At 34.3% G+C, this 21,845-nt stretch overlaps 1 protein-coding gene across 1 annotated transcript in view; it reads left to right on the plus strand.

Moving 5' to 3' along the window:
- LOC106051503 (protein disulfide-isomerase TMX3-like) overlaps positions 1 to 20,131 on the plus strand; it is a 126,932-nt gene extending 106,801 nt beyond the window's left edge. The window contains exons 10-14 of the mRNA XM_056034518.1: positions 2,290 to 2,343; positions 3,885 to 4,074; positions 5,434 to 5,502; positions 6,437 to 6,647; positions 7,004 to 20,131. Coding sequence (XP_055890493.1) covers positions 2,290 to 2,343; positions 3,885 to 4,074; positions 5,434 to 5,502; positions 6,437 to 6,647; positions 7,004 to 7,050 — 571 coding nt within the window. The 3' untranslated portion in view covers positions 7,051 to 20,131. The remainder of the gene's footprint in view (positions 1 to 2,289; positions 2,344 to 3,884; positions 4,075 to 5,433; positions 5,503 to 6,436; positions 6,648 to 7,003) is intronic.
- Positions 20,132 to 21,845: the final 1,714 nt, after the last annotated feature.

Raw genomic sequence — 21,845 nt, forward strand, 5'->3', positions numbered from 1 at the left:
ACATCTTTTACGTTTCGTGTGTTTCACTCTTTGTTTCCTAATTGACGATACCAGCGTTGATTCCACCAGAACGTGTTCGATAAAAACGGAGAGAAAGAGTGGCGTTATTCGAAGGTCGATACTTTCAGTAGAAGCATTGGAGACACACGAGCGTTAAGTAGCAAGGTTCAAAGGTCAAGGTTTCTTTGGAGATCATCTCAAATTTAGAGATTAATCATTATGAAGTCTTTTTTAAAATGTGTTCCCAGTATTGACCTAAACGTCACTATAGAAACACACACACACACACTCCATACAGGAAGTCCTGTGGAGTGTAACTTTTACAATTACCGGTACTAAGAAGGTCTTCCCATGTGCCTTCCCCGCTTCCGCCATTTAAAAAACAAATATCAAAAATAATAGTACGCACAGAAAAACAATGCGGGACTGTTTCGTGCTTTCTCCACTACAAGTCTAACCATCTGACATTGACACACTCTCTCAGGGCACACACACACACACATCACATGTTCACATCCACGCAGAGTACACACACACGCACACACACATCACATGTTGACATGCACGCAGAGTACACACACACGCACACACACATCACATGTTGACATGCACGCAGAGTACACACACACGCACACACACATCACATGTTCACATCCACGCAGAGTACACACACACGCACACACACATCACATGTTGACATGCACGCAGAGTACACACACACGCACACACATCACATGTTCACATCCACGCATAGTACGCACACACATCACATGTTCACATGCAGTTAATCCTAAAGCAGGAAACGCCATTATCTATTGGACTGAGAGTGGCAACAATTTAAATCCAGGCTTCTCATCTCAAATTACACCTGTTGCAAGCCATCTCCTGCGACATCAGCATGAAGTGGAGGTTACCTGGCATCATGCGTTCTTCAATCACACTTAAATCTATGCAGAACGAAAGACCAGCGGCACCTCCTTCGTTACGAACGGAGCCCTGCTTCTTTTCCCTGGGTCAGGGAGGCTCAAAACCAGCTCTTTTATTTATATTCTGTTTTGCATGTATTAATAAGTCTAGTTGATTCTGCTTGTCAGGCTTCATAAATATCAAGCTTCTGCATAAGTTTGTGAGTTTCGGGATTTAAAAAAGGGAGAATATGCATGGAAACGAATTTTCTAACGATTAAATAGCTTGTACCCACAGGAAGACTACACCCAGCACTCGATTGACATTGAACAATGCATGTCAATGATTAAAGAAATACATCATTTGGTAGAAATATGTACGCGCCTCTAGTTCTCTATTTCTTTTTAAATGTTAACAGAATAGTGGTTCTCAATGCGGTTGAAGAACATAAGTCACTAAAGTGTTTCAGATCTAATGGTAACCATTTGAAGAGACACTCCAGTTGTTATTGTTGCTTGACAATCATACATTTCACTCGAGCAAGATTAGAAGGGCATGTGAAAAGAGGGTCTCTATCAGTGCTGACAATGGTGTGCACACGTCAAATGACCACCACGCTACTTTAAAAGAAAATAATTTGATCGCTGATAACTCAGCACTTTTAATTCATTGCTTCATTTCTTTTTAGGCAAACTAGTTCATGGTACCTTGTCCGGGGGAGGGGGGGGGGGGCTATCAAATTCATTAAGAAATATTCGTTTTATTTCTAACCATTTTCATAAAATAAATAGTCGCACCAAACTCACTCCCCATTGATCTTAGACAGACAACATGCTACACCACTTTTAAGAAGAACATTAAGACCTATCTGTTTAAAACTTTTTTAGATTAACTGTCATTACAGCTCTCGTGTTTTTGTTGTAATGTTGTTACAGCGCCTTGAGCCTACATTTTGTTTGTTAACAGCGCTTTATAAATAAAATTATAAATAAAATTATTAAACTGAGTTTTCATTAATACAAAATAATACTTTCATCTCTTTTTCCTTGATATAATCTTACTTACTATTGAAATGTTTCTATGGACCTGTAGATACTTGTGATAAATGATAAATCCAAGGCATTTAAGAATTAATATGAACGAATTAATTACTTGTGTAAGGGGAGATGATTCAGTTAATTCTAACATAATGTCATAATGAACGGATTTGAGCAAATTATAGAACTTGCTTGTAATTATCTTTGTTTAAATTTTTCTGCTATCATTTATTTTCATGGGCAAGTTTAAATGTTTCAAACTATTCATTATATGCACTCATTATGTTGGATCATGGAACTCTAGTCGTACATTCAATTTAACAAAAATAGTCTTGTCTTTTTCCAGGCTCTATCTTGTGATGAAAGAGTTGGCCTTTGGTGAGAAAGACAAGTTCCACAGGTATGTACCATTTATACACACGTGGCTTTGTTCCAACCATAGCTGACCCTCACTTTCATTTCATTTTGCCCCCTTATCCTGTTAGTGATAAACAAGTTCCTATGGGCCCAATATCTGAGGCTCAAGTTGGACTGGTTGTATAGAGGCTGAGGCTTGTCCTATTGGAAGCATTGAATAGGTAGTGCTTATATCCGTTACCACTTCGGTAATGACATCCTGATGGAACCCATGGTAGATAGACATCCTTATGGAGCCCATGGTGGATAGACATCTTTATGGAGCCCATGGTGGATAGACATCCTTATGGAGCCCATGGTGGATAGACATCCTTATGGAACCCATGGTGGATAGACATCCTTATGGAGCCCATGGTGGATAGACATCCTTATGGAACCCATGGTGGATCGACACCCTTATGGAACCCATGGTGGATAGACATCCTTATGGAGCCCATGGTGGATAGACATCCTTATGGAACCCATGGTGGATAGACATCCTTATGGAGCCCATGGTGGATAGACATCCTTATGGAACCCAATGGTGGATCGACACCCTTATGGAACCCATGGTGGATAGACATCCTTATGGAACCCATGGTGGATAGACATCCTTATGGAGCCCATGGTGGATAGACATCCTTATGGAACCCATGGTGGATTGACACCCTTATGGAACCCATGGTGGATAGACATCCTTATGGAACCAATGGGGGATAGACATCCTTATGGGCTCCATGGTGGATTGACATCCTTATGGAGCCCATGGTGGATAGACATCCTTATGGAGCCCATGGTGGATAGACATCCTTATGGAGCCCATGGTGGATAGACATCCTTATGGAGCCCATTTGACATCCTTATGGAGCCCATGGTGGATTGACATCCTTATGGAGCCCATGGTGGATAGACATCCTTATGGAGCCCATGGTGGATAGACATCCTTATGGAACCCATGGTGGATAGACATCCTTATGGAGCCCATGGAGGATAGCATATGAATAAAACAAAAGTGGATAGCATAAAGTATCCTGGATAACATTAGGGTTCAAATAAAGAGAAGAGCTAAACCTTCAAATAGAGTGAATAGTCCAGAGTTAAAGTCTAATGGATAGTGTTTGATTAAAATATAGCACATGGCTAAAATAGAATGGATACTGCATGGTTAACATAACATGGATAGCATTAATAAAAAATATAGTGGATAGCATATAACTAAAATATAATGGATTCCACTATTAAAAAATAGTGTATACCATTGGGCAAAAATATAATGGATCCCATTATTAAAAATATAGTGGATAGCATAGGTCAAAAATAGAATAAAGTTGAATCATAAATAGTAACTAAAGAAAGAAAAATACTGAAAGAAAAAAAAAGCTATTGAGAACTAAATTGTACTTATACTCCATATTTTTTTATATTTCTTCTTCTAGATCTATATTTTGTAATTAAAGGCAAGTTAAAATTGAGTTCTTTACTTTGTTTCAATGCTATAATTTTTATTATGTACAAAATTATGCTGACACTATCATATGTATCCAGTCAGTTCCAGTTTGTATGGATGCCAGAGGTGGAAACTGTCAACAGTATAGCCATGTCTTTCATGTCTGCCCCTGTCTTCATGGTACTGGACACTGCGGAACACATCTACTACATGCCTATAGCCGAGGAGAACCTGACTGTCAGCACCATGGCAGACTTTCTGACCCGAGTAGCAGATGGGAAAGAACAGGTATTAGAAGAGATTATCTTCAGGACACTTTTTTATTGCTCTCTCTCTCTTTTTTTTTAAATGCTTTTCTACATCCCATGCTGCATGCTCTTGTTCCCTTTATCCAGCAATGTTTATCTTATCTTATAAAATACAGACGTTACTTCAAAAAAAAAAAAAGATGATTACGTCCTACGCATAATGCATTTAGTTATGCATGTTAACCAGTGACCTAAATTCTGCCTTGTCACTGGTTTTCCTGGCTAGCTCATTCTCTAATAGCACTAGGGAAGAAGGAGCATTTGTACAAATTTGTCCTAGGATATGGAACAAGGAATGTGCCTTTATCTTTGTGTCTTTCTGAGTATTTTATTAGATTTTTTTTTTGTATTTAAAGATTATGGTTCAGTGTTTTATGTATAATTGATACTTTACTTTTGAGTCTTCTATCATGCATGATTCATGCATATTACAGTAGAGAAGATCATTCAAAAAAATATTCTCCCCCCCCCCCCCCCCCCCCCGGACATTTCATATTGGTGCAGAGTTTTAGTTATTTTTTTCTATGGATGACAAAATAATTGTGACAATTTCTTTAAACTTATTTTATAAACAATATTTTGTTTCTTGCATTATACGAGCCAAATGTTAAAAATTCTCCATTCAAGCTGTACATTTCAGTTGAGATTTTAGACTAAATGTTTCTTTTTGAGTAGGTTTCTGTGACCAATTGACAAGATAAATGCTATGCGACCAGCCAAACCACATTTCTGGCCAAAAAGTCTGAAAGTGTCTTACCTAACAATGAAATGCATGTTTTTTCTTCATATTAATTTTGTTTCCTTCTTTAAGATCTATGTACTTTTTCTAACAATGTTCCAACCACTTGTATTGTGTCTTATCCTAAACTACAATTTGCGCGTGGAGGACAGATTTGCATCTAACGATGAAAACAATTCTTTTGCAAACAACTATTTTAATGTTTAAATACTATTTAGCCTCTTTCTCCCTAAAGCAGTTGTTGACAAAAGTGATGACATCATTATTAAATAAAAACAATTAGAAGCAGGAGGATGTTAACATTTTACAATTCTAAAAAAAAAATTCAACTTCGTATGGAGCTTGAGATTTCCGTATCTTCAGTTTAGTATCCAATGTGCCATGTTTGAGTTAATGTAGCCAAACACTTTACCAGTTATCTGTCTAAACAATGGGACAGAATATTGATTGGTTTGTTCTATATGTTTGTGTAAAGTAGCCAAGCACTTTACCAGTCATCTGCCTAAACACCTAGACAGTCTATTGATTGGTTTGTTCTATATGTTTGTGTTCTATCCATAACTGTATCTCTCACACTGTTCTTTTTGTTTGTCTCTGAAGCCTCATGGTGGGACTGGTGTACTGATGAGTATCAAAAGAGTGTTCTATGACTTGATCTCACTGGTTCTGGTAAGTACACAATGATGTAGTGCTACTGTTGGTCACTTTGGTTTCAGAGTTAAAACATCAAAACTCTTGTTATTGTTATTTCCAATGTGCAGGAACTTCAAGTGTACAAATATTCGAAACCATTGCTAATTTCCTCAATAACAGTGTAAGAGGGACACAATTTCATTTTCTAAATGAACTCAATTACGATCTCAATTATTGTTTAGTCCAAGATGGACACAATGGATGCCTAGTCATGTGAAATGCACTTTGGACTATCATCTCGGGGGCCAAGGGATCCCTACCCTCCACAATCCCTTAAAGTCCCGCAGGAGATTTAGACCTTTAGGATGTAACAATTTTCAAGGAAAATCCAAAAGATGTAAAACAAACAAACAAACAATCTAATTCTACATGTGAGTCTACACCAAGATAAGAATGTCATATCATTCCAATCTGAGGGGGGTGAGGTTAAGTTCAGCTTGATTGAAATTGTTCTTTGCAGATCTGGCTTAACTGGCTTGCTTTAGTTCAAAAATAAGCTTATCAAACATGTGATCAGTATTCGACATCTTAATTATTTATAGTTGTTAATGACTTCAACCAATGTCACACAATAATATACCAAAGTTTCATATCAATGCATTTGTTTCCGCATTACTTATAGTGTTATGTTGGTTTGTTTTACATGTTTTGGATATTACTTCAGAGTTGATCATTTCAACCTAGTCCAAACCTCCCACTGGACAGTAGGGAATTGCAGTGGGTAGGGTGCAAACCTGGGACCATCAAGGCGATAGTCCATAGCTCGTACCACACAACCAGGCATCCATGGTGTTATAAATTGTCAAGGAACCCTTTCAGAATATTTACAACTTTATATTTTAACTGCATAATCTTTTTAGAACATGCCAAATAAGTTTTACTGTTTTGTTTTTCTTGTTTTTTTAAACAGAGTATTTGGCAGGCTTCCCGGTGGCTCTTTCTGTTGATGTTTGGGCTGCCAACTCTGATCATTTCCTTCATTTGTTATAGTCTTTGTTGCATGGAAGCTATTGATGACCTGCCTGAAGATGAGGGGGACGAAGATGATGACATGGACACAGTATATCATGCCACTCCATCTTTACTCACCCCTGGCCAAGAGCGACTCATACCACCATATGGTTAGTTTTATAAATGATATTTTATATATATATATATATATATATATATATATATATATATATATATAAACATTAGCTAGCTGTGGTTTTTAAAACATTACTTTTGTATTATACAACTTTCATACTTATAGCATGTTCAGAGCGCTGTGGTCCCATCTCTTTTGTGGACAAATGGGAGCAGGTGGTGTTTCCTTGCTGCCTTAAAGCGCTCAGCAAATACAGCTCTGCATAAGTTGAGATTTGAACTCAAGCCTTCTTGTTAAATATCAGACCAAAGTTAGTTATAAGTTAGACTTTAAAATATAATTTTATTTTACCATGTCATTTCACCAGCTGCTTGTATTTGATCTTTCCAGAAGGTGCTCAGAAGGTGAAAAGTTTAGAAGACAAAAAGAAAGAATGAGCCGTGCGTGATTGTAGGAGCTAGACATATTCTTTGTCTTTTAGGCAACGGAAGTCTACTTGATGTCTATTCAGAAATTATCTTGTGTGTGTATGTAGGAATTAAATATTTAATTTGTGTATTTTGAGGCTCATTTGTAAATGTTAATTCTAGTTTTTTAATTTGCTGCACCAAAAGAAATTGTTTTAAGGTTATTAGATGACTGTGATGACTTTAAAACAGTGATGCTCAAACTATGGCCTCTGGTTCACATTCATCTTGTGACTTGGTGCTATATTGCCCACATTACATAATGAATGCACAGAAATTAAGTTCTTATTAAAGTGTATCCATGTATTTTTTGGTTTGGGCACCACTAGTTTAAAATAGAAAAATCTGTGTTACTGAATTGGTTTGAACAAATGGAATGTTATTTTAATCATACAATTTGTTTGCTGTAAAGGCTTAATATTTTTTTTTTTTTTTTTTTTTTTACTGATACTTTGTTTCTATGTTTTCTAAATAATTCACTTTATAACATGTTGTAGTGACATTGATCATTATGTATGAGTCAGCTAGTGTGTGGGGAGAAATTTTAAGTTTCCCCTGATTGAGACATAAGCGTTTGCATCTATTGGATATTCCAGTCTGAATTGAAGCATTTTAATGAACTTTATGCAAAATTAAATTTTCATTAATATACTTTTTTATACTATTAGACTAAAATTGTTCAGAATGAAAGGATTATTTAAAAATTATTAATTTAATTTATTTTTTTGTATATCTGATTCTCTGAATGTGGGTTCAATATTCTGTGACACCCAAACCACATGCTTAGTCTATTTATTGATGGCAAGGTTAGCCAGAATTGCATTTTGTGGATAAAGAATTGAATAAAGTATAAAATATTCTCTTCAGTAGTGATACAGTAATGGGAAATTAGAATGAGAATTATAAATATTATATCCAGTAGACTATTAGGAATAAATATTTGAGGGACATTTTTTTTTTTCATTTTTAAGTGTTTCCCTGTGTTACCTCCTCCTTTGCCTGATAGTTTCCAAAGTTAGAATTGAGCTTTTTGTAGTCCAACAATATTAAATTATTCATTTTGTAATCTTCACATGTCATGGATTTCCAATCCACTTTGCTATTCAGCTAGATCTCTATGATACAACCTTTTTTTTTATGCCTTTGAATGTTTGACTTTGTGGCAATAACATCATGAGATTTGTATGTTCAGATGACTTTCTTTCCTTACTGGTTGAAATGCTCCACTCTTTTGTTTTGGAGTTAGCTGTTAACTTAACACTCTTTCCTTTACAGAATGTGACTATGTGTAATATGTATAGATCTGGTTTTAAAAACTGAATAGTTATAACTTTTGTTATAAGGTAATTTTTTTTTTTAGAAAGCTTATTTCAAGACACGCTTCTGTTTCTCTGTTGACAGGTTTAATAGTTATCTTATCTTATTTTATCTTATCTTATCCTCTTAGTTCAACTTAGGACCAATCATTGTTAGTTGATTTTCATTCAACCAGTTTCTTTTGGGTGCTTGAAGTTGTCACACTAATCCTTCAATTGATACTACTAGTCATGTGTATATGGGGTAACTCTTTCATTTGATAACTATCTTTTAAACAACAGTTAGATCCCCTGATTTTCTTTTTTTTAATTTGGTATAAGAGACAGGTCTTAAATTTTGAATACAATCTCAAAGTCTTTAAAAAGACTGGTTTCTATAGATAATTGAAAGATCAATTAATTTTGGTTTCTATAGATGATTGAAAGATTGAAGACATATTAATTCTGGTTTCTATAGATGATTGAAGGCTTGATGACCAGAAGAGATGCTGTAACTCGAGATGCACATTTTAATTCTGCTTCAATCTCATCCTCAGATGTTAATTTTGGAAAAACAAAGTTGTTTATGCAAGTATTAATGCCTTAGTAGAAATATACTTAAATGGTCTAGCTTAAAAGATGAGATGTTGATTGAAATCAACCCAAACTTCTTGTCACATAGTTTAACTTTTTCATTGACAGATGGTCATGTCTATGTATTTCTGTGTTGTTTTTTTTCTAACTGTAATATTTGATGTGTTTTTATGAACACTGTTGACATTCTAGGTGTGTGCTTACACTTGTGTCTGAAATATTTGAAATGTACTTTCACTGACATGTGTTCAGATCTTAATGTGCTTTCCCCACAGCATTTACACATTGTATTATGATCATTACGCTGAGCACACAACATGACCTGTATTGAGATAAATGAACAATAATGACCATGACATAGTGATGGTAATAAATGCTCTTTTCATTGGTTTTGTTGTATGGATACAATGGTACGTGATGTTTTGGCGCGAGACGTTTTGGCACGAGATATAATTTGACGATAATTTAATAAACACGTAGATTTTAGAATATATATATTCTACCCTCCCCCCCCCCCCCCCAACCACGAAAAAAAAGTCTTGCTAACTTAATAATTTTGACTATTTCATGCATGCATACTGTGTAGTATGGAGGGCAGCCTGGTGTTGTGTAATATTAGAGATTTAACAATAAGTACATAAACAAACTTAAATACCAAAAATTAGCGGACACAAATATTTCTTCTTCTGCACGTGAACAATATGCCTTAACACAAAAACTCATGCAAAACATAGATATATGCATGATTCTTTCTAAAGAAATAATACAATAAACGTACATAATGTATTTCGCGCCAAAACGTCCATTGCGCCAAAACAGCGGCGCCAAAACAACCTTCGCGCCCAAACGGCGGCGCCAAAACGGCCTGCGTATGAATACTTTGGATTGCATTGCCGATGAAAACCTGTCTCTGTAACCTGTCTCTGTAACCTGTCCTGTGGGCCGAGAAGGAATTACAAATCTTTATAGCAGCATTGTGTATGTCATGTCTGTTTCTTGACTCCATTCTAGTTCAAAGGCCTCAGCCGTTCAGCTATTTTAATTTATATTTCAGTTTTATAAACTATTTGTATTTTAATGAGCTAGACCTTGTGAAATCAGCCGTTCAGCTATTTTAATTTATATTTCAGTTTTATAAACTATTTGTATTTTAATGAGCTAGACCTTGTGAAATCAGCCGTTCAGCTATTTTAATTTATATTTCAGTTTTATAAACTATTTGTATTTTAATGAGCTAGACCTTGTGAAATCAGCCGTTCAGCTATTTTAATTTATATTTCAGTTTTATAAACTATTTGTATTTTAATGAGCTAGACCTTGTGAAATTTTAGCTTGCGAAAGCTTTCTTTTTATTCGTTAAACTTTTTAAGAAAACGATGTGAGTTTCAACTTGAAATGTGACAGAGTGGAAAAGTGTTAGATTGTCAGATTGAATGTATGGAGTTTGAAGACGTCATTGAAATGTTATGTTTTCTCATGATTTGAGCATGTGATCTCAGCCAATTGTATTGGCAGTTTATTAGTGAATTGGCAATTCCCCTTATTAGCCAAAATAAGCTTATATGCATGGCTTTCTTGAATTGGACTTGACATCTAAACTTATTGATGTTGGGATGTAAAGTTTTATAACATTTGAATACTAGGGTGACAATAATGTGTGTATTGTAGTCAAGACTGTCACTCACAGGTTGTCTGTCCTACAAGTGGTGTCAATACATTTTATGTGAGAGATATGTATTACCTCCTTTACTTAAAAATAGTTCTGTCAACAACTGTACATGGGCCAATAATTCAAATACCAGTGTCTAATGTCTGTGTATAGCATTGTACAGGGATAGCTCAAAGCAGTGTCTTGACACAACATCGTATAAAAGGATTTTTTTTTAGGTACTTTAGTATTCAGCCTGAATAAGCAGCAGCTCCTATTAACTGGCGGTCAGAATGTTAGCAGTTGTGATGTTGCTAGTTCAGGCTGTCTTGAAGTCAACCAATTACTCTGCAATCGTTTGGGTGTAATTGTTCGGGTGTATTACGTGTAGTTGACCAACAACACAAACAAGAACCATACAACACCTGTTTTAACAAGTGTAGAGATGTAGTCGAACGATGATGAACTATTCAACATGTATTTATTATGATAAAGGGCCACAGTAGAAGTCTCTGTCACTAAACACGTCGTTACCCTGGAATATTCTATCGCTAACTGATTTTCCGGTCTCTAACCCAACATATCCCAAACGTCACTAGTCCCGTTCAATATGCGTCTACTATGGTGCGTCGCTAAATAACTAAAATAACTAACCTATATAAATAAGGTGTCTAACAGATTCCTCCCCCCTTTGAAAAAAAAAAAATATGTCAATATTTTTCCACTACTGTCAAGTCTTACAAGGGCATTTTCAATTTAAGGGGAAGACCACAAACATAAAATCTTGACATCTTCTTCTTGACATCTTCATCTTGACTTGACAGTTCCTCATATACATGTCAATGTTCATAACAGTTCATAACATTCCAAAATCATCTTCATTGTTACACAGTTCATCATGGAGGAAAATGTGGCATCTTATGGGCATGTCCTACACATCTCAAATGTTCTTCACTGGCAGTAATCTGATAAAATACAATATTTCAAAAAAACAATTATAAACTTTATTTACACATTCAATACATTTTTTCTTACCACCCTTTTATACGCTTTTGTCCATTTTTCTTTTATACTCACCCTTTTCCATAGAACTAACTTTCGTCAATGATATATGAAATGATTCACACAAAAAAAATATCCATACTTACTTTTAAATGCTTAACATCAACTTTACTTATCTCCCTTTTTCATAACATATAAATGGTGTCAATATATTAATATATATTACATACTCAATATAATCATAGTTTATTTACAAAAGTATTTCATTTCAATGTCATTCTAGACAATAGAACAGCTACAATATTCACAGATCCACTAATAGCTTTCACTTCAAATTTATATTCCTGTAGTGCTAAGAACCATCTATAAACACGACTGTTTTTCATGCTCTTTTGCTGTATATACTGAATAGGTTTATGATCAGTTAATAATATGAATTTCCTTCCTATTAAATAGCTCTCTAGCTTAGTAATTACCCATATTACAGCTAAGGCTTCTCTTTCAATGACACTATATTTTTTTTCTGCCTCTGACAATTTTCTGCTTACATATAATATAGGATGTAAGTTATCATAGTTCTGCATTAAACAACCACCAATAGCATTACCAGATGCATCAGTTGTGACATAAAATATTTTGTCTTTATCAGGTAGTCTTAATATTAGTTCATGACTAAAAACATCTTTAATTCTGTCAATAGCTTTCACACATTCCTCATTACAAACTACTTTTTGAGGTTTTCCTTTTTTAAGTAAGTCATTTAGTGGATTCACTATTTCTGCTAAGTTTTTTATAAACTTTCTGTAATAATTTACTATTCCCAATATGCTTTTAATTTGTCTTTTTGTTGTAGGTATTTCAATATTAAGTACTTTCTTTATGTTATCTTCAATAGGGCTAATCATGTTGTTATTTACTTTATGTCCTAAGAAAATTATTTCCTCCAATCCTATTTCTACTTTTTCTGCTTGAATTGTAAGTCCACTTTCTTTTATTATTTTGAACACTTCTTTTACATCTATCAAATGTTCCTCCCAACTATTATTAAAAATACATATGTCATCTAAATAGCAAATAACATTTTCTTTGTTTCCAATTATCATGTTCATCATTCTATTAAATGTGGCAGGTGCATTTACTAATCCAAAACTCATATAATTCCATTGAAAAATACCATATGGTGTTACAAATGCTGTGTAAGGTTTTGCATTTTCTGTTAAAGGTATTTGCCAATAACCTTTAGTTAAATCCAATTTAGTAAAAAATTTTGCTCCATTTAATTTATGTAAAATATCCTCTATATTTGGCATTGGATATGGGTCAAATTCTGTGATGTTGTTAATTTTCCTATAATCAATACATAACCGTATATCTCCATTCTTCTTTTTGGCTATCACAATTGGTGAAGCATAAGGAGATGTTGATGGCTCAATTATACCTGATTCTAGTAAATTGTCTATTTCTTTCTTTACTTTGTCTTGTAAATGTAACGGTATTCTATATGGCTTAAGCTTGATAGGTTTTGTGTCTGTTACTTTAATGTCATGTTTAATAATATTTGTTTTTCCTGGTATGCTGGAAAAAATTTCTTTGTATTCCTGTATTATTTTAGTTATGTCTTTTGACTTTTCCTTAGTTAGATTATTAAGATTAATCTTTTGCCAAGTTTGATTCTCTTTTGTTTCTATTACAGGTATTTCCTTAATATCATTTTCATTGTGATTTTCATTTGTTATTATCATCAAGCATTCTTCTCTTTCTGAAAATTTATTTTCTATTTCCTCCTGAATGTTTTGTATTAACTCATCTTCTCTATCATGATACAGTTTCAAATTATTTATGTGATATGTTTTAATTTTCCCATTTATTTCAATTTGATAATTCACATCATTAATTTGTTTTATCACCTTAAATGGACCTTTCCATTGTTTACCAATTTTATTTTTCAGGTCATTTATTAATATTAATACATTGTTTCCTACTTCTAGTGTTTTCAATTGTCTTTTCTTATTTATATTCTCATGAGCACTTTGTTTGTACTTCTTGTTGTTGTTATATGCTTGAGTCCATATTTCTTTCAATTCTGTTGTGATTGTTGTTTCACTGTCATTATTTAATTTATTCTCATTGCCTATTAGATTTTCTTTAAAAACATCTAATTCATCTCTGGGTTTTCTTCCATGTATTATTTCATATGGTGAAAATTGTGTTGCTTCATGGATGTTGTTTCTATGAGCAAATAGTACATAGTTAATGTAATGATCCCACTTGTTCTGATTGTTCTGAATTATCTTTGTTAGTGATCTTTTTAATGAACCACCATATCGTTCACATAAACCGTTACTCTCCGGGTGGTAAACCGAAGAGTATATGTGTTGTATATTGTATTGTTTAGTCCATTTCTTAAATTGTTCTGACTTAAACTGAGATCCCTGATCACTCAATATAATTTTAGGTATACCATGTCTTGTAATTACTTTTTGAGTTATGGCATTAATGATATTTTCTGCACTTGTATTTGATAATGGGATTGCCTCTGGGTATCTACTAAACATGTCTATTACTGTTAGAATGTATTTGTTATTATTTTCAGTTTTAATTAAAGGACCTATTAAATCAATAGATACTTTCTGAAATGGTGCTGTAGGTTCATCCATTTCTTGAATAGGTGCTTTATTCACTAGGCTTTTGTTAGATCTCTTTTGACATATGTCACATGAGTTTATGTATTTGTTGATTGTTGCTTTCATTTTGGGCCAAAATACTTGTTTTGACAAATTCCTATAACATTTCTTTACTCCCCTATGTGCTGCTAAATTATTATCATGTGTCATGATTAAAACATCTTTCCAATATTTCTGTGGTAAGACAAGTTGTTTTATTTTCTTATTATCATTACTTGTTTGTCTAAACAATATTTTATTCTCTATACAAAATTTCTCCATTGGATTATTATTGTTTTTATCTGATATTCTTGAATAAATTTTCCCAATAATATTATCATTCATTTGTTCTAATGCAAATGTGGGTGTTGTTTCTTTTTCACTTTGAGATATTTGTGTTTCAAGACTATTTTGTGTTTCCTTTTCTATCTCTCTTTCCTTAACATCTGTATTTTCTATTTGTATTACATTACTGGTTTCTTCTTCTTTATCATTACTTATTACATTTATTGTATTTTCCTGTTTCTCATCTTTTTTATCCATTGATCTTGTTATAATCATACTTGTTATATTTTGTGTTTCTATGTTTTCATGATTTTGTCTTATGTTTTTGTATTTGTTTTGCCAGTCTTCTAATTCTTTTCTTGAACATTCTTTAACTCCTTTTATGTTTCCTACTAACATATCATATCTCATTTCTGGTATTGCAATGCCATCACAATAACCAGTGAAAAATGGGGTTTCAATGTATACCCTTATAGCTTTAAATTCCCTTACAGTGCCATCTGCTAATTCTACTTTCCTAGTAAACCCTTTATACCAATGAGGTTTGACAAATTTAGTTTTTACTGCCAAGGTGTTACAACCTGAATCCCTGATTAATTCCACCGGAATTCTATCTACAAACCCTGGGTACACTGCAAAATTGTTCCTATTTCCTTCCATGAAATATATCCTATCTGTACCTTTATTTTTGTATTCCCTACTGTAACTCCTATTTCTATAATTTCCCCTGTCATTCCTATCTCTACTCCTATATCTACTGTTATTTTGTTCATTGTATCTATTTCTACTTCCAGACCTACTATTCCCTCTTCTACAGTTAGCTGCTATATGACCTTTTCCTTGACATTTAAAACAGATTATTTCACTATATTTTCTATTTCCACTATTTGATCTGTTTCTATTTCTACTTCTATCAACATTTTCTTTGGTGTATCCTATTAAATCTACTTTGCTCTTATCCCTATCAGAAAATGGTTTATTTGGATAGGCATTTTTATATACTCTCATTATCTCTGTTATTTCATCTATAGTTTTGGGGTTTCTTTCTCTAATAAAAGATTGTAATTGAGGATCACATTTATTTACAAAGTTGTCCACTAAAATAAAATTTTTTAATCCCTCATAAGAGTTATTCACTTTTTCTAATTTTACCCACTTATTGAAAAAATCCTTTTCCATATTAATGGTAGTTTGGGGTTCTATTTCTAATGATGGTATATTGTCAAAGTATTTCTTTCTAAAAGTTGTAGCATTATGACCATAGGCATTCAATAACTCTCTTTTTAAAACCTGATAGCTATCATCAATATGATGGTCATGATTTTGGCATATTGTTAGAGCTTGACCATGAACAAAGTCTATCAGTATTTCAGACCATTCTTCTTCAGGCATATTAAATGTAGACATTTTTGCCTCATATCTTTTCAGGAAATCACCAATGTCATCCTTCTGTTCATCAAAACTTTGTATTTTTCTCTTTAGCCATGTTTGTGAATTAGGGTTGTCTCTTTGAGTGGTATAATTATTTGAGTTATTAGTGTTATTTCCTTGTTCAGTTTGGGCTCTGGCTTGTGCTGCATCCAATCTCATCTTCTCCATTTTAGCTTCATGTTCTCGGTCCTCTTTTTGCTTCTCATATTCTTCCTTTCTGATCCTATCTTGTCTCTCTATCTCTTGTCTTTGACGTTCTTCTTGTCTTTCTATCTCTTGTCTTTGACGTTCTTCTTGTCTTTCTATCTCTTGTCTTTGACGTTCCGTTTCTTCCTTCACAACTTGCTGTACATAAGCTGCTAAGTCCTTTCCTTTTAACTCCATGGCCTTTCCATCCTGCATAGCTGTTTCCTTAACCTCCTTAAGGTCCACATATGATGATGTAGCCATTGTGTTTTATATTTTATATATATTTTTACTTGGCCTATATTAGTTATGGCTATACTTTAAACTTATTTTATATTTAAGTTTTTCCACACTTTTATACAAATTTTAAATGATATGTCTCTATCTATAGATTTAGTAAATGTATAAATCTAGTCTGAGTTATTATGGTTATATTCAAATCTGTATATTAGGTCCAGTATTACACACAAATTTAAATCTAGTATATTATAGTATGTATAATATTACCATTTAGATCTATAGTTATCAAGAGCACTATGACTTTTAGATCTAGTATGAATAACTATGATCAATTTCAAAATCTGGTATGACTGAAGTCACAGTGAAGTGTTTAGAGTAAATTCAAAGACTGTCTAGAGTCTAGATCTAGAGTAGATTATGGTTCTATTTAACCATACGAAACAAATATGTGTATACAGTGTCAAATATATCTTCAACAAGATATATATATATCTAGAATGTACTACCTTCATTCATCTTCCAATTAATAATATTTCAAATTAGAGTCTAGATAATTAAATTGTACCAAAGAGATGTACAACAATTTGCAGATCTAAATTTAGCCAGACGATAGTGTTTGACTACATAGCCAGTTTCGGCATTATTCTCATGGCAAAATCATAATTGATTTTAACCGCTCAAACTAAAATTATTTTAGTCTGATTCACAATGAAAGAATCCTACCCGCACTTTCTATCATTAAGTGAAAAAAAATACAGATCTAATTAAATTAATAAAAATAAATAATTTAAAATAATATAAACAAATGAAATAATTAAATGAGACTATCGCTATGGGTTGGGATGTGACAATATGGCACACAATGATAACGTCACGAAGTAACCAGGCAACAACGGATATGACGTTTACACAAACAAAACAAATTACAATCCTAAACGTATAATATAGCTTTTCATCTAAATTACGTCTTCTACCCCGACGGGTTTTAAGGCGCACCACCTGATTTTACTCAGGCTAACGTACCAAATTTAGACAAAATCTATTTCTAAGGGCAATCTAAACATATACTAATAAGAAAAATGGCACTTAGCTTTTGATAAGAAAGATCCCTTTGTTCGGACTCCCGAATATGCTAGATCACAACAAATTCCACTGCCTCTCTTCCAGTTCTGACTCTGTTCTCCGGTGCTACCAGTATCCCACGTAATGCCACAGATGTCCTGATATGCCACAGCAAAATGTTCCAGTTTCTTTGACGACTGTTGATGACCGTATGTGTAGTTCCGACGACTTTGTATACACAGTTACTGACGAATAGGTTAACGGTTCTTCTAGCGATGACTTGACTTGTGTAGATGATTACTGACAAATAACAGTCTCTTGACGACAACTTGATCTGGACGACTGACGAATAACGAATTTCTTGACGATGACTTGATCTGGGCTGACGAATAACGACTTTCTTGACGATGACTTGATCTGGGCTGACGAATAACGGTTCTCTAAAATAGTTCACTGCTTCTGCTGCTATTCCGGTAGTACGACGAAGTTTGCTGTTGTACTCTGCTTCAATAGACCAAACTGTCCAATGTAGACTAGGTGAAACCAAGGTCACCTCCGACGACGTTCCGTTACACGATTAACGGTTTTCAACGAAATTAAGTGGATGTAGCTGTTTCCACAACTTCACTGCTAACAAGTCTAGGTATGGTCTAGACCGACGAATACTAGATATATCAATGTTCAGTACTGATAAAGATTACTTCACTAACCTTCCAAAGGTTAAACACAGTGACCGTTATAAACGTGGCAAGCAACCGGTTCAATGAGCAAACTGCTCCACAAGAATCTCTCCAAGGGTAAGACGACAGAGCGATTTCGATTTAGTTAGCTACCAAACTTGTAGTACTCACAATACTTCTGACAGCGGGCAAACTGTCCTTCTCGAAACTGACGAGGTAAAACTTGATACTCGATGTGGCTCCTATGACGAAGAAAAAATATGTCCAACAGGTTCACTAACGATCTCTCACCCGTTATGAATGAACGGTTTCTCTGGTTGTAGGTCGATTCAGCATATGAAGATCAGGCGTTGCGATGATTACGGTCCTGACGAAGGTCACCCTGAGTTAACGGCTCGTTGAACGTGCGATCAAACAGGCGACGACTGCATGTAGATCTAGAACAAAGTCACTCTGCGATACTGCTGTGTTCAGCCGTACTCCGATGAAATCTTATATCTTCGAGTGCACGACCCTCACCTGAGTAAACGTTCTGCTTCGAGGTCCGGTTCGATGTTCGGCTTCATCAAGGGTCCGGCTTCGAGGTTCGGGGTCGCCACTGTGATGTTGCTAGTTCAGGCTGTCTTGAAGTCAACCAATTACTCTGCAATCGTTTGGGTGTAATTGTTCGGGTGTATTACGTGTAGTTGACCAACAACACAAACAAGAACCATACAACACCTGTTTTAACAAGTGTAGAGATGTAGTCGAACGATGATGAACTATTCAACATGTATTTATTATGATAAAGGGCCACAGTAGAAGTCTCTGTCACTAAACACGTCGTTACCCTGGAATATTCTATCGCTAACTGATTTTCCGGTCTCTAACCCAACATATCCCAAACGTCACTAGTCCCGTTCAATATGCGTCTACTATGGTGCGTCGCTAAATAACTAAAATAACTAACCTATATAAATAAGGTGTCTAACACAGTTAAGTAAGTTCCCCTTTCTGACCATGTGGTCTATAGAGCAGATGATGTAAAGATAATCTGTTTCTGTGGTCCACGGTTAACGAGGGTGATGTGTCCAGTACAATGACCAACTGCCTTTACTTTTCCCCAACTAATGTCAAGTACCTATTAGAGCTGGGTGGACTCAGAGGCGCCCTAAAGATCCCGAAGTTATAAAATCCCATTTTTCACCAGGATTTGAACTCTGGTCCAGAAGCCAAGCGCTTGACCACTCAGCCAGCAGTTCAGTGATGAAAAAGGAATCAGAAATATATTTCTTGTTCTCATTCTTTAAAGGTCTTAATATCTTGTTGTCTTACTGGCTCCAAGTTTTGGACTTTGTTGATCGTGTAAAGGAACTGATTGAGTGACTGTACACATAGAGTGAGAGCGCTTATACATTCATTCATTTCAAAATGTAATTTTGAGCAAACATGTTTTTAAATCTACATGATGTAAAGTTGAAGGATTGATAGAATACAACAGTAAGGCACTCTCTCCACCTTTATATGATGAAAAAATTAAGAACTCTTGAAGATTTTACTCTATCCATGTGGCAGACAGATCCAATTCTCTTATTATCTTATATCTTATTATGCCCATGTTTATTTCATGTTTGGTTTCATATGTAATATTAAATATATAAAAATAAGAGATTACAGGCAGAATTTTTAGGCTGTATTTAAGAAAATGTGAGTGTATAAGATTGTATGCATTCTGACATTTTGTTGTCAGGAATGACTTTTTAAAATTATTATATTTTTTTTTGAAAGTCATTTTTAATAATTGGAATTTATTTGGTTACAAGTTATCTCTGTGTGTGTGTGTGTGTGTGTGTGTGTTTGGATGTATTTTAAGTTTTTTTTTCCCACTATTTCTTGTTGTTCTTTTTGTTTCCACGTTAAACAGAAAATTGTCAAAATGGCAACTTCATATTTTGAAATAAAAATTTATATGTTTGATGTCAATAATTCTTCATTTAAATTGTTTATAATTTCAAAACAAGCAATGCATAGAAAGCTCTTTTTAAAAAACAAAGCTTATTTAAGGGGAAGAACGTGCAATTATATATCTCAAAAATGTAGATTTTATTTCCCTTATTAGCTATCAAACAAAATAATTAATTACTAATAATTAAAAAAAAAATTAGTAATTCTTTATTGATTCATATTTTTTTTTGAATAATAAATAAGTTAGTTTGAATTTGATATGAGAATGGATGTGGAAGAAGTAATGAGTACAATTACTAAGGAGACTAAAAGCTACATAATTTTCCTTATCTGTCAATACTGAATGATTAATTTCCGTTGATGGCATCTACAAAATAATGAATCACCAGTAATTAATTGACTATTTGTTTAATTTTTTTTTATTCATGTCTAGGCCAATGAATAACTGAGCAAAGTTTTAATTTCAAATGCGAATGAGTGTGGGAGAGATAACATGTAGACATAGAGACAGAGTGAGTTGATAATAAACTTTGAAAAATATACTTTTTTAAGCATTATTTCCTAGACAAAACACATTGTTAAGAAATTATTGGTATTGCTAAAGTACTCTGGAAATATCAGTTGCATTATGTAAAACTTTGTTAAAATCTTTTGAGATGAGCATCAAACTATTGGAATTAACTGCCCCTCTGACTCTTGGAAAACATGCAGTTCTTTTGTTGTCTCCCCTAGAGAAACGAGATATGTTTGTTATTTTAAAAATGTTTTTATATGTTTTGGATGTTCCTTCAGAGTTGAAGATGATCTACTTCCTAGTCCAAACCTGCCTAGGACGACAGGGGATGGTATGAACGACAGTCAAGCGCGCATCCAGCAATGATGGGGTTGTATAAATGAATTAAGTAAATAGTGTTTATAAAGGTAAGTCACTGTAACCCGTGACCTAAGCATCGTCACATGACTCAGTCAGAGCTTCTTCTTTTGTCTTCTGCCACTTTTTTTCGTCAATGGCGCTCTTTTTGGGTTTCAGATATTTGTGCCGCGGTCTTTTAAAGAGTTCTCCAGCTGTCTGGGAAGCTGGTTGCCGTGAAAGAAAGCAGGCACTTAGTTATAGGGTCACCCTCTTCCCGGACGAGGACAGCCTCATTACCGGACAAGGACCAATTCTTCCTCTCTCACGTCGTTGCCCCTTATTGTGCAAAACGCGACATTCAGATAGAATATGGCTCACTGTTTCCTCGTCCTCCATGCAGTGGCGCAATCGGGTGTCGTGGCTCATATAACAAGACGCTTTGATAAAAGGTGAGGCCAGAGGCCGAGCACACCGGGGAAACTCCCCATATTCCTTCTCTGTGCCACATCAGCTATGCTATACGCCATAAAAACAGCCCTTTGAGGAACTGTATGTGCATAGTGAGACGTTACTTAAAAAAAAGAAGATGGTTACGTCCTACGCGGCATGCATCTAGTCATGCTTGTTAACCAATGACTTAAATTCTGCCAAGTCATTGGTTTTCCTGGCTGATATATTTAATAAGATAAAAAAAAAACTACTGTTTGATATCTAAATTGATAACGGTACTGCTTTGGTTAGATTCCAGCTATCCATCACTTTTAAAAAAATATTTTGCCTATAAGATATATTTCTGAAGAGCATTGTTATTTTGTAGGATTCCATTTTTGGCCCATCATTCTCATCCAAATAACAATGAATTAAAGCATCCACTATTTCAAC

The sequence above is a fragment of the Biomphalaria glabrata genome, chromosome 7, assembly GCF_947242115.1.
Source record: "Biomphalaria glabrata chromosome 7, xgBioGlab47.1, whole genome shotgun sequence".
Classification (NCBI taxonomy): Eukaryota; Metazoa; Mollusca; class Gastropoda; family Planorbidae; genus Biomphalaria; species Biomphalaria glabrata.